Here is a 14,959-nt window from a genome sequence, read left to right as displayed (position 1 = left end):
ATTTATAATTATTACATTGAAATAGATGAAGGCCATGATCTTAAAATATATTTAAGTAATGATATTAACCACGTACGTAAGTGTTGCACAATATTTAATAAATCGAATGATAAACACAAATATTGCAAACTAACGTTTTGTTGCAAGAAAAGCATGGAGTTCGTCTTATACATAATATTCGTCTTATAAGATTCGGCAACGTTGATAGAGCTTGATGTATAATACAATTTGTTAGAAATAGTGAATAGTTAATTTACTAATGAATTAGTTACTCATTTTTAAACCAGAATTAATGAACGACATAAAAAGGTTCTTAATACGTTTATATTGTACTGGAATTCAGGATCATGTCCAACTTGCTCAAATTTTTTAAAGCTAGCTCCAAAACGGAAACTAAAGGGTTTGCTAGTCAATTGTTTTGTAGATTGTTCGGGAGTTAAACTGATCAGAATATTTCTGTTGAAAATTTAATAATGGACTTTGTTTTCGAATGTTTTTTTACATTATCAATACTTGAATTGTTAACTTTAACGTTATTTTTTGTTTTTCTTTAACAATAAAATATTAAAAAACGACATCAAAACTTCATTCTTTACTTTTTAAAAAAAATGTAAATTATTCGAATAATTCGATTAATTTTAAACGTGTGATCGAATTATTCGAACAAGTTAAAATCTCTTATTCGAATTATTCGTTTTATTCGAACAAGAAAAAAATCGAATAATTCGAATACCCTATTATTCACTTACTCTTAAAATATATTAAATATATCATATTATTAATTTATTGTTTTTGTAGCTAATATCCGATTGGGTTGAATACCAATCATAGACAGAGTATTATTGGACAAGTATTCGGTTAGAGAGCTAGTTACCTAACTGTCTAAATGTAAGCAGTAAGGACGTACGGAAATAAAATTTGGAACTGATATAGATCGAACGGGTTGGTAACTTTTGCCATTTTATTTATTTAAATACCGAAATTTTTAAAATTGAGAAAAAACTTAAACAATTTTGTGTTTTTATAGTGTAAAAACTGCCTGTCTGCCGTTATTTACTATGTGATTGATAAACCATTATTAAGTTTTGGTGTACTTAAATTACAACCAAAAATTATTTCTAAAATATTTCTTCAAAATTGCCAAGTTTGGGTAGGGCAGAGAGGAGGTCTGTCCACTTAAATGAGCCTTTTTTTACCTAACTGACAAATTCCATATTAAATAGTGAAAACGCAGCTAAAACTTTAATTTTACTAAAGTATGTGAAAGTAATTAAAGAGAAATTGTTTAAAATAATATTAGATTGCCGAACTCGATGGAACACATTATTTGAAGTTATTTTTCTACTATAAAGTCACCGTAAAAGCCGTTTTAACACTAATTTGGGCGTATGGAATCCAATTGTGGCCATAAAAGAATACAATTATTGGTATCCACGTAGTATTCAACAGGAATAAGTTGCATATAGACATAAATCACACGACATAATTTCGTGGCCATTGGTCAATAATTGGTTATAGCTCCTAAAAATTTTCGAATCCAAATACATATAATTTAACAAAAATAAATTTCATATAGAAATAAATCACACGCCTTAATCTCATGGCGATCGGTCCATAATTGCTCTCATAGCTGCCATATAAGGTTCACTTCCGAAAATCATTCACTAATATAAATTATAGAAATTTTAATTTTTAAGCTTTTAAAGATAGTGATCCATAAAAAAAATACATCTTATTTTACTACATTTGCTAATTAAAAAAATTATAAAACGAAGAGATCGAGAAAAACTTTAAGTATTTAACAGTATTAATAAATGAAAACCGCTGCATAATTTTGATGTATCATATTATTATTAAGATTTTTTTGGTTTAAAATATATTTTATTGAATTATTCGAATAATATGTTTTAATCGTTTACACGAGAATCCATGAAAAATACATTCTAAAGCTTCAAAGTCATACCAACTCGCAAGCAAGATCCAAACGCGATCAAGACATTTTACAGACAATCTACCATCCCGTTTAGATAATCCTGTTGATCAAGGCTCTAGTTAGAGAGTAGTGAGTATTATGTTAAGTTATAATATTCGAATATTTATTATTAGGCCAAAGTAAATAAGGCAGATTTAATAAAGAAAAAGTAAAAACAAACATTACTAATTTGGTATTCAGTGGCGATTCTAAATGATAAACAAAATCATTGTTAAATTTCACTACTATTATTAAGACTACAGCTGTAGATGCATACATATATCTACTTATATGTATGTTGGGATGTGTATTTTAAAACAAAAATAACTAAACTGTATGTAAATAATACAGAATACATTTATTGTTCACACTGTTCAGTTAAGTAACTTAACTTAACAGAAGTACAAAGTGTTTCAATCATATTTACTTAACGTCAAAATCCACCATTAAACATACTTGTACATAACTAACTGATGACAGGATCAACCACCAACCAACCCAACCACATACATAAACAACATACATGCGAAAAATAATACAAATTCCTAATAATATCCCACTAATAATTAAAATACTAACTACTAAAATGAAATGTACGACGTAATAATACATTATAACTATTATTACTTATATTATTTAGCTTTTCCTTTCAACAGAAACAACAAGTAAAAAGACGGTAATAACCACAACAACAACAACTACAACAAAAAAAGAGCAAAACTAAATAAAATCTACTAACATTTTTAAGCGCCATTTCTTGTATTACCACCCATTGTTGCTTAAATGCGGTCCTACAGAACACTTCACGCCTAAACTTAAATAGCCTTGTATGGGCGCCAAAACTCCCTAAGGATATTTTAACAACGTATTTTTTTTTTGTTTGTAACAATATCACACAGACAGACAGACATACTCCTTCCTATACACATGTAAAGGCATAAAATCGAGCAGGACAAAGAGAACAACAGAAGCAGCAGTCGCAACATTAAGTATTGTCTATGGACCTTTTAACTACTCGTACAGTGTGTTCAACCTAAATTCTTTAAACACTCCTTTTATAGAATTAAATTGCATTAAATATAGAAGCAGAGCCAGCAACACACACACAACACAACACAACCCATAATAAAAAGAAATATATCCTTTTGAAAAGTTTATACTCCATCATAAAAGAGAAACAAAAAAAACTGCAAAAATAAAGTCTTTAAAACGGTGACAATATCCGATTTCTTTAGCTGCTCTTCTTCCCTGCTTCCGGTGGCCAAGTGAAGAAGAAAAACATGAATGCCAGTCTTATGTATGAGATTCTCATGTATTTAAATTCATTCTACTTCGGCCTTTATGCCGCTTTCAAGGTGTGCATTAGTGTGTTGAAGCCCATATATTTGCAATATGCTGAGAATGTTTTGACACGGGAGGCGAGTATTTTACTGGCCTTGTGCATTTTGGAAACGATACGCATCATATTGGGTCGACGGAGTAGTTTAAGTGATCGTGGTAAGTATTTTAATGTATTTTTTCATGTTTTTTTTTCTTTTTTTGGTAATAATTTGAAAATTCTGTACATTTATTTAGGTTATGTTAAAAGAAGATTGACGGAAAATAAGTTTGGAGGAACGTTTTATTTGAACTCCTACGATTTGTTGAGTCTTTTTTTTTCATCATTTATTTATTGTATCTTCATTATTTAATGAACTAACAATAAGTGGTTCAAATCTTATATCTAATAATTATTATTTAATTAGTCCAGCCAGTGCCGGACGAAAAAATTTTCTATTCAATGTTTGTTTTGGTTAAATTGGCATTCTTCCTTCTAGATTAGGTCTGGTGAGTCCCTCCTTCTTAATCGAGTGTGGCCACGGTTATCTAATATGTTGCGGGCCAGCGGGTTTGGGTGAACTTCAAGTTTTTTTAAAATATTTTTGTACATTTTTCGAGATTTCAGTTTTTACAATGGGCACGTTTAGATCTTTGTGTATATTCGCGTTTTTGATATACCAGGGGGCAACTGTGATCATTCTTAGAAACTTGTTTTGGCGTCTTTGGATCTTTTCTACATTTGACGTTGAGACCGTGCCCATAACTGTATGCCATAACACCATATCGGTTTTATGATCATGTTATAAAGTAGAAGTTTACAATCTAAACTAAGCGTAGAGTTTCTGCCAATAAGCCAATTAATTTGAATTGATTTCAATTTCATTTGAGTCAACTTTGCATCTATATGACTTTTCCATGTAATGTGACGATCGAGATGTATTCCGAGGTATTTCACTTCCGATTGTTGAATTATTGTTTGGTTATTGATATGAATAGGGAGCATGATTCTCTACGCAATGTAAATGTTATGTATGTACATTTTTGCTCGTTGACATTAATTTTCCATTGTTTTAACATTTTTATAATTCAAATATGTGGTTTTATAAGTAACGAGACGCTTCTTGAGGGTTTTCATGAATGCTTAGAATAGCAGTATCATCAGCAAATGTTGATGTATGAGTGCGATTGTTAGTTGGCATATCAGACGAATATATCAAATATAAAAAAGGTTCCAGGATACTGCCTTGGGGGACTCCAGCTTCAATGGGTTGCGCAGTACTTAAAAAGTTTCCCTCTTTAACCTTAAATGTTCGACCAGTTAAATAGCTTTCCAACAGCTTATGTGTGTTTGCGGGTAAATTTTGACTCAATTTGTATATTAATCCAGCATGCCATACCTTATCAAACACTTGAGAGATGTCGATGAAGAGTGCGGAACAGTATTTCTTTTCTTCAAACGCTTTTCTGACCATATTTACAAGTCTATGGGTTTGTTCGATAGTACTGTGTTTTCTTCTAAATCCAAATTGCTGATTCGGAATACAATTGTTTTCAGTTAACATCGGGTACAACTTGTTCATAAGTATCTTCTCAAATAGCTTTGATATATTAGACAATAGGCTGATGGGTCTGTATGATTCTACTTTTGTGTGATCTTTTCCCGGCTTGGGTATCATGGTAACCAGTGAAACCTTCCATTCTGGAGGATAAAATTCAAGTCGTAATATAGCATTAAAAATAAAAAGAATTATTTTTATTGCTATCCGGGGTAGCTCCATAAGCATCTTGTTGCTGATCTTGTCCATACCAGGCGCTTTCTTGGGATTTAAATCAACAATTTAAATCGACCTCTCGAATCTCAAAACGTAGGGGTGCGGCAAATTGAATTTGAATTTCGCAAGGGGAACTTACATATAACGGGTCTTTTGATAACTTTGTTTTTGAAGAATGTTTGTTAACTATAAAAGTCAATGATTTGTCATGAGATTTCAACGTTTCTAATATTCCTGGTTATATACGCCTAGTTTTAGTCCGATTCTGCTAGAAAGAAGAACTCTTAAGGCAAACAAATTGGAACTGATTGATTTATCCAACTCTATTGATTTAATGGATTGTTTTATTGTTTCGTCACAAATTTAACGAAAATAATAATATAAGAAAGGAGTGGATTCTATCGGATATAATTAATAATTTCTCAATTGGCAACCTAAAATACAAGGTATCGGTGGTTCAACTTCATCAATGTTCTCACTAATCTTACAAGTCCCATCTAACGGTATATCTGTCATGTCCTATCCAATCCTGACCCTTAATATTGGGATATTTCACTATTTGTGAGATTTTGCAAAGAGTTTTTATGAAAATGTTTATTTTTTGAAAGTTATTTCAAATATTTAAGAAGTGGTTCGTTTCATACACAGAGACGAGATACATTGACATTAGGTTTTGACTGCAGACTTAGATTTTTGACAATTACGTGTCGTCTCTATGTTACTCTATGTAATAATTGCATTTTTAATATTTTTTCAAGTCTTTTATTACGTAAATAAATTACACGCTTTAGAATACTTTCCACAAATTGTTCATTTACTTCATTTGGAATATTCGTGCTCAATCCGCCTCCAAAGCATTAATATGAAATTTGTCTAGGAACACCATTCTTTAAGATTTTTGACGTGTACATTGGGTCGCCAGCCAACCCATTGAAAAATTACTTCTTCTGCAGGATTACCTATTTTAACAGGGGTACCGCAAGGCTCCGTCCTTTCTCCCACTCTATTTTTTATTTTTATAAACGACCTTCTACGTCAAACTTTCAACCCTATCTACTTCACTCCATCAGTACCGCAATTCTGTAACTTTTTATACTTTCCTACCGATGTCGTTAAGCAACGAAAAATATCGGTTGCTTTAACGAATTTAATATTCACTATTTGAAGTTAACGATATCTCTCGGTAATACATTTTAACGACGAATATAGTTAAAAATATAAATGTCAATATTTTAAAAAATTATAAATATATTTACTATTTTTTCGTGTTTGCAGATAAATTCGTAGTCGTGTGAATAAATAATCGCTTTTATATATAAAAATCAAGCATCACCTCACCCAAATATGTTCGCGAAACCTACTGAAAACAAAAGAACAAGAGTTTTTTCTAAAAATAAAAGTAACCCAGTGTAATACATATGTCTATGCCACCACAAGTGATCATTGATTCAGAATTTAGATAAGTCCACAAACACTACTCCCTCTATCCTCCCTCCCATAACCTATTTTCGTAGTTCCAACACAATATTTTGCATGAGTAGGGGACATCCCCTGAGTCCAAAACTGTGTCAACAATTTCGAAACGATCGGCGAAACAATGAGTTATGAAGACTAGACTCACTATCCCGATTTTGTAGATAAGAGCGCCAGTGAAAATTCTAGCGGATACTTCATGGTACTTTTTATTTATTCTAATGAAGTTGTCTGAGCAAAAGCACTAACAATTTTGTCATAACGAAGCAATAATACTAATAAATGAAGACTATATCTGATAATTTTGTATCTTGACAACCATTTTGACTTTTATCATGATACAAAATTATCAGTTGTAGACAGGGGGTTAGAACTCGATGATTTTTATTTTGAATTGTAATTAATTTTGTTACATATTAAACATAAAATAAATGACAGAAAAAAATTTTGGATTTTCTTTATTAGTTTTATTTTTATTCCATAAGTGTACAAAGTACCAACATGTACTTATTTGTGCTCCCCTCTTTACATATACATTAGAAAGTACTTGCTATACATAGTTCCTTATGTAGGTTAATTTCATTAGCATTTTATTCTTATTGATCAAGGGTACGTATGAGTAATATGTGTTAATTATATCAAGTATACTCCATCAAAAGTTTGTAATTATAAAAAATGTAGTTAAGTAAAAAGTAACATATCAATTCTTTTAGAATTTTTTTGTCTTTACTTAATTCTAATATTTTCCTATGTTTTTATTAACAGACGTTATTAAATCAGCAAATATTAAAAGAACAGGGATTGATAAATCACGTCCACGGAGATCGACGTTATTCAAAATCACGGGATCGCTCATCTCTACCCATCACCAATATTGTACATTTTGCATAAAAACATTTATCTGGTTCAGCCGATTTGTTTAGTTTTATATTTTCAATTTCTAGAACATATCATTGGTAAATTTCATCTTGATAGACTGATATACTTATTGTATTTAAATTTTATCGGGATTAAAATATTTGTAGCGGTCCGTTTTTTCATATACAGTGGCGGCCAGCTATTTAGGGACAAATATTAGAATTTTTTTTATTAAGTGCGAAAGTGCCAAAACAAAATGATCTAGGGGTATTAATTTTAGTATTAATATTTTTAGTTCCTCAAACATTTTTTGAAAAAATCTGTACAACATACATATATGGACAAAGATATGTGGTAATACGTTGACCTGACACACAGAGGGATGGTTTCATAAATTTTTGTTCAAAAATTATAAGGACTGGTCGTAGAGCATTGAAATTTGGCACCGAGAATTAAATTTTATCAAAATCGTTCACGCCCACTGCCCATTCAATCCAAATCGATTTTTATCGCATAAAATTGTTTATATCCAAGCAAAAGTCTAGAAATTTGGTACATACATTTTTTGAAACAAAAAAAGCACGCATGCTAAGTTTTATTAATGCCCACCGCATACCGCTCATGCAATCCAAATGCAATAAACTTTTGTGCAAAAATTATAAGGAGTGGTCGTAGAGCATTGAAATTTGGCACCGAGAATTACATGGACTAAATTAAAATTAAATCAAAATTGTCCACGCCCAACGCCCACTGCCCATACAATCCAAATCGATTTTTTCGCATAACATTTCTGAATACATTTTCTGAAACAAAAAAAGAACGCATGCCGAGTTTCAAAAAAATTGATCACGACCACCGCCCACGAAACTCATACATAGATAAGATTTTTTGTGATATTTCGTTTATTATTCGAAAAAAAATGTTAAGTTTTCATCCCAGTTGGCCAGACAGTCATAGACGAAATTTTCGTCGATGTTGTCTTCAGGACATTTGATAATTTGTCGTCTATACAATGCCTCTGAGGACAAGTATAAATCAAAGTCGCATATGTTGTCGTGTTTTAAGCTCAATTGTTCATTAGCAAACGACAATTTCATGAACTTGTCTTGAATAAAATAATATTGAGTACAAAGTGAGCGACAAGTGCATGCATTTTGACCTGTATCAAGTCGCATCAACGACAAGATGAGCGACAATGTCTTAACCTTATCGTCAGTGAGGACAGAATTATCGACAATTGCATGCATTTTGGCGTCTTTCAAACTATATTGACGACCAGATGAGCGACGAAGTCATTAACACTTCTTCATTTAAACTTCTTCGTTTAAAAATTAAAAAAATAAGAAAACAAAACAAACTAACGCAGGAAGGAACGTATAGATATTCAGTTCAGTTTTTTAAGTTTTGGTGAGAGGTGGTTTAAAGTGCGTGTGACTATGAACCTTCAGATCTTTTGCTATTTTTTGAAAGTCCATAATATTAAAAGATCTGAAGGTTCATCGTCACACTGTTTCAAAATCCATTTAATCAGTAAAAGGATAACTGAACATTTAAAGAAAACCTGGATCAGTAAAAGGTCTGACAGATATTACCAAATATCAAAAGATGTCGAACAACTCTTTTGAAGAGCTAAAGTTAAATACTCTGATTATTTTGTGCGCAGAGCCAAAGCTAATGCTGGGTTGAAGTCGTATAAAGCGTTCTTTAACTTTAGAAGCAAAAGAACTAGAGAAAAAATTGAGGGCAAATTTTATAAAAATATACACCTGTTGTGTGATGGATGATGAAACTGATCTGGCAGACATTTTACAAGAATAATACCGGTCAAAAAAACAAACAAATTCCCACAAATGATATAATTATATTTTCAAAATTATAAAAGTATTATTTAAAAATGAATTAAATAAACTGTATAATTTTAGTTATTTAAAATATTTTATTTGCATTAATAAATATGTTTAGCATTAATAAAATTATTTAATATAATTAATTAATAAAAAACATAATACATTTCTACAAAAAAGTCTGGTGTCCACTATATGGTCATCAACGACAATATGGAAGATACAGTAGCTAACTGTCATCAACGATGCCATGAGAGAAAATTCGTGTTTATAGTCTTCGATGACAACTTTAACCACATTGTCATCCATATGATCGTCAACGACAATGTGCATGATAATGTCGCTCACATTGTCGTGTACGATTTAAGTGCCCTTTGTTCGAAAAAGTCGTCAACGATTTGTATGGGCTGTAGCCTACGTGTCGTCTAGGATTTAACATTATCGTGTACGCATCGTCGACGTTGTCTTGAAGACATGGCCAACTGGGATCCTGTTCCGAAAACTTTCGCGAACTAATTTTTTTTAATCGTAACAATACACTCCCACCTTTCATTTTATTAAAAGAACAGCTTGGGGGAAAGTGGGGCTACATTATTTTTTTCCATGGAAAATCAAAAATAAAATAATTTTTAGAGGCTTATAGATATGGCCATATCTTCTTAACGGTTTATAATTTATGGAGAAATGCTATATTTTTCAAATACATATGTTAAAGGTAAATTGTATTATCATCAAAATTATACATATATAAACCATTGACTTGCGTGAAAATATAAGTAAATTTAAGCTTAACACCCTTGCATCGACTTTACTTCAATTTTTTAAAAATAAAATACAATTTTTCTTAAAACTTTAAATGTACATTTTTTCTCTAAACATTTCTCGACAAAACTGCATCATTTCAATTTTGAAATAGTTTTTGACACAAATATCCCTCTGTGCCCCTCAGCGAACATCCGCTGTTAATAATATGATATAGCTGAAACAAATGGAACTAAAAATACGAAATTTGGTCGAAATATTTTATAATAATAAAAATATAATTTATAAAAGTTTTTATTTACAAAAATTATTTTTTGTCAAGTTGTAGTAGAAAAACCGTATGTGTTCTTGGTGAAAAATGTATATTAAAACAGTCCTTGTGCATATATATTTGTGGAAATATTTGGAAAATTAATTGAGAATCACATGGAATTTAGCAAGCCATTTTATCCTTAATTATCTGCCCACAACTGTATATATTGATCCAATACTTTTAACCGATACAGTTGGTTACAATTTTGGTTAAGGACATTTATGTAGGTTAACGTGTTTTGACGAATTATGTTCCGATCTTTATAAAATTTTGTACTCCCATTTGTATATACATTAGAGTGACAGCCGATTTTTTATTTTTAGATTTCAAAGAGTGCCTGGTGTAATATTATGACACTAGGCCTAAATGTTAAGTGCTGAAAATTTGATCCAAATCGGGCAACGATTTCTGGACGCGCATCGAGGTCAAAGTTCAGATATATGCAAAATTATACTATTTATATGGGATAAATAGGTGAAACTCGTTAAATTTCTGCATTGTTTTCTAGAAATGTATAGATTTATTTATATTAATGAATATTACATTAAAAAATTTTTTTTGGAAGTTAACCCTGCATCTCCTTTGTGTCAAAATGACCCAAAAACTGTATTATCGCCAAAATTCGGAAAAAATGCAAATTTTCCAGATATTTTAAAAATTTTGCTACTAAATAAATACTTTTGCAATTGAATGCAAAAGAATCGAAATGTGTACGTAATTATCATTGTAATGAGATATAAGTGACAAAATTTGGTTAAAAAATGTTAAAGTTATTACAAATTCGCCAGACCATTAACGTGTTTCAGGCCACTTGAACAAAAAATTTAGGAAAAAAAATTAATATATTTCGAGAAAAATTAAAATAAAAGCTCTATTTACTTAAAATATGTCCATATTTACTTGTAGATAAGTTTTTGTCTTCGTAGGATACCGTTAACCTATTCGCAGGTATGGCCAAAAAAAATAATTTTTTTTTAACGGCTGTTTCAAAACTCCATTTTCAAATTTTTAAAAATTTTGTTAAACAAATTTCAGATTTTTTCGATCATCACATTGGGGTTTATTGAGATCAAAATAGGGAATAAAAATATGAAAAAATTATGTCAATACCTCTTACAGTTTTTCCGTACCTGCGATTGAAATTTTGCGTTTTTCAAGAAAAACTAATTTTTTGTCCATATTTAGGCGAATGAGTCCAATTTCCTTACTGTTATAAATTTTAATTAAAACCTATTCATAATATTATAGTCCTTATAATTTTAAATATGTTCTGAAAGTTTTACTAAAATCGGAAAACGATTACCTTTGAATCGTGAAGGTCAAAAGTCAAATTTTTCAATATTTGGAATTTCTAATGAAAAGATAGCGAAATGTTACATATTTTTGGGCCGATTTTCATGAAACTTGAGGAAAATATAACATAAAGTCCAGAATTTAAAATACCAGCTCAAAAATGGAAATTAACCCTTAGCAGCACTTGGGGTCCAAATTATTCTCAACTTTTAAAATCAAGAAAAACACAACCATTTTGACCCCAAGTCCTCTTAAAGGTTAAAATTAATTTTTGCACTGTTGTTGTAAATGCTAGACCCCAATATATATTTTCCTCAAGTTTCATGAAAATCGGCCCAAAAATATGTAACATATCGCTATCTTTTCATAAGAAATTCCAAATATTGAAAAATTTGACCTTTGACCTTCACGATTCAAAGGTTATCGTTTTCCGATTTCAGTAAAACTTTCAGAACATATTTAAAATTACAAGGACTATAATATTATGAATAGGTTTTACTTAAAATTTATAACAGTAAGGAAATTGGACTCATTCGCCTAAATATGGACAAAAAATTAGTTTTTCTTGAAAAACGCAAAATTTCAATCGCAGGTACGGAAAAACTGTAAGAGGTATTGACATAATTTTTTCATATTTTTATTCCCTATTTTGATCTCAATAAACCCCAATGTGATGATCGAAAAAATCTGAAATTTGTTTAACAAAATTTTTAAAAATTTGAAAATGGAGTTTTGAAACAGCCGTTAAAAAAAAATATTTTTTTTGGCCATACCTGCGAATAGTTTAACGGTATCCTACGAAGACAAAAACTTATATACAAGTAAATATGGACATATTTTAAGTAAAAATTAGCTTTAATTTTAATTTTTCTCGAAATATCTAAATTTGTTTTCTAAATTTTTTGTTCAATTGGCCTGAAACACGGTAATGGTCTGTCATTTGTCATTTATATTTCATTACAACGATAATTACGTACATATTTCGATTCTTTTGCATTCAATTGCAAAAGTATTTATTTAGTAGCAACATTTTTTCAAAAACTGAAAAATTTGCATTTTTCTCTAATTTTGGCGATAATACAGTATTGGGTCATTTTGAACCAAAGGAGATACAGGGTTAATTTCCAAAACTTTTTTGTTAATGTAATATTCATTAATATAAATAAATCTACATATTTCTAGAAAACAATGCAGAAAGTTAACGAGTCTCACCTATTTATTCCATATTAACAGTAAAATTTTGCATATATCTGAACTTTGACCTCGATGCGCGTCCAGAAATCGTTGCCCGATTTGGCTCAAATTTTCAGCACTTAACATTTAGGCCTAGTGTCACAATATTCCACCCGGCACTCTTCAAAATTTTAACAAAAAATTTTTTCCATACAACTGATTGTCACTCTAATATACATACATTAGGTTTACTTATGTCGATTTTTATCTAGATTACGAAATTGTAAGAGATTTATGCGTATTTATATGGGGACTAGGGACAAATATGGACCAATCCAAAAATAATATGGTATTGCAATTTCTTTTTGCTCGAAACTAATTTTTGCTGAATTTTGTGAGGGTAAGTCTATTTTATAGGTATTTAAGTTCCATAAAGCCATATACCGGGAAGAAATTTGTATGGGGGATATGGTCAAATATAGACCGATCCACGAAAGATGTGGCTTTATGATTTCTTTTTACATTGAAATTTGGACGGACGTCCAAATCGTCTTAGAATTTAATAAGTACCCAGAATATATTCGTTGGATTTCATGTCAATTGAACAAGAAAATAATGAACCAAGGTTTGTCGTATTGAATAGTAGTTTAGACACATTTTTTTTTGACCGATCATGTTTTTTAAAATCGAATATTTGATTTGAATTTTAATTATTATTATTAATTTGAATTTCATTTATAGGTAATCGAATCTTTTTCGCATCCAACGAAATTAATAAATGTACAATATTTTTCAAATTTCGCCTTTAATTATACTATTAATTTTATCTTTTTTATTGATGAGTTTATAATTAATAACATAATTTTGTTTTGTTTATTTCCAGCTTGGCAAGCGATAGCATCTGTAATATTAACACTGCCCAGTCTTGCTATTGTTATTTATTTATGTTGTTTTCAAACCTATGTTCTCAAACTTGAAATTATTATGAGTGCCTTAATGATAGCCCTACAAGGTGCTGAACTAGTGTTTGCCTGTATATTTATTTGTACCATGTGTCGTCCGGTCACATATACCTAGCAGTTGATTATTTTAACCTCACCAACATCAACAGCAGCAACATTATCGCCATCATTATTATCATCATCACCATCTGAAATTTTATCATCGCCATTACCAATTACCGAGGACTACTTCGTCTCCTACATCATCGTTATCATCTACTTCCTGGAACAACAACAATCGAAACTGCTACGTAAATGCCGTCACAACAACTGCAACAAATACTACAACTACTACTACTATTACATCGTTAACATTTGTAATATAACCGTTATAAATAATAGCAACAACAAAAATAATAACAGCAGCAGCAACAACAACAACAACATCTACAATAATAACTACAACAATCCATATATAAATAATGAACCTTTTAAAATCAACAACAACAACAAATACAACTCCGACTATAATAAAAATCGAATCACATTTAATAGAAGCGACAAGCCACGAAGTTGAAGTTGAAAGACATGAATCGTGTGATTTTTCAAACAAAACAACAAAAAACTTCTTCATTCAATAAATTCATTATAAAAAAAAGTGTGCGTAATTGTAAAAAATGCGATAAATTTCGTTATAAGAAGAAAAATCTATTCATACTTACAACAACAACACACTCACTCACTCCTCCGCATACACACTTAATTAAATTTGTCAATATATTTTAAAGTTGTGTGTAGGTGAGTGATGTAATAATTAATTAAAACAACAACAACATGTACATTTTCCTCTCTCGCAAAAAATATTGAACTAATATGGATAAATCAATTTATTTAAATTTAAGGTAAGATTTTGCAATTTATTCTTTAAATTTAATTATAATAAATATTCAGATCTGTCACAGAATTCACTTATGATTTGGAATTAAGACTTAGGAATTATTATCTAAAAACGTAATTTTGTTTATCACTATACTCGATTCACACGATTAATTTTTGTAAAAACAGAGATAGATATCCTATCATTAATTCTTCAAACTATAGGTATATATTAGGGAATTCAAATTAATCGATTTTTCTCTTGTTCGACTAAAACGAATAATTTGAATAAGAGATTTTAACTTGTTCGAATAATTCGATTACACTCTTAAAACTAATCGAATTTTTCGAATAATTTATTT

General features: G+C 30.2%; 1 protein-coding gene across 2 annotated transcripts; it reads left to right on the top strand.

Annotated features, from left to right (window-relative positions):
* The first annotated feature begins 2,488 nt into the window (after positions 1-2,488).
* On the top strand, positions 2,489-14,302 carry TMEM216 (Transmembrane protein 216). 2 transcript variants are annotated; one of them, XM_065514514.1, is made up of 3 exons: positions 2,489-2,961; positions 3,034-3,469; positions 13,664-14,302. In XM_065514514.1, exons 2-3 carry the CDS (start codon positions 3,253-3,255, stop codon positions 13,855-13,857), a joined length of 411 nt encoding a protein of 136 aa, XP_065370586.1. In that variant the 5' UTR covers positions 2,489-2,961; positions 3,034-3,252; the 3' UTR covers positions 13,858-14,302. The 2 variants fall into 2 exon arrangements, with proteins under 2 accessions (XP_065370586.1, XP_065370578.1); XM_065514506.1 differs by having other exon boundaries at positions 2,489-3,469.
* Positions 14,303-14,959: the final 657 nt, after the last annotated feature.

This window comes from Calliphora vicina, chromosome 1, assembly GCF_958450345.1.
Source record: "Calliphora vicina chromosome 1, idCalVici1.1, whole genome shotgun sequence".
NCBI classification, from domain to species: domain Eukaryota; kingdom Metazoa; phylum Arthropoda; class Insecta; order Diptera; family Calliphoridae; genus Calliphora; species Calliphora vicina.
The sequence above is the reverse complement of the archived record's forward strand: the minus strand, read 5'-3'. Positions and strand labels throughout refer to the sequence as shown.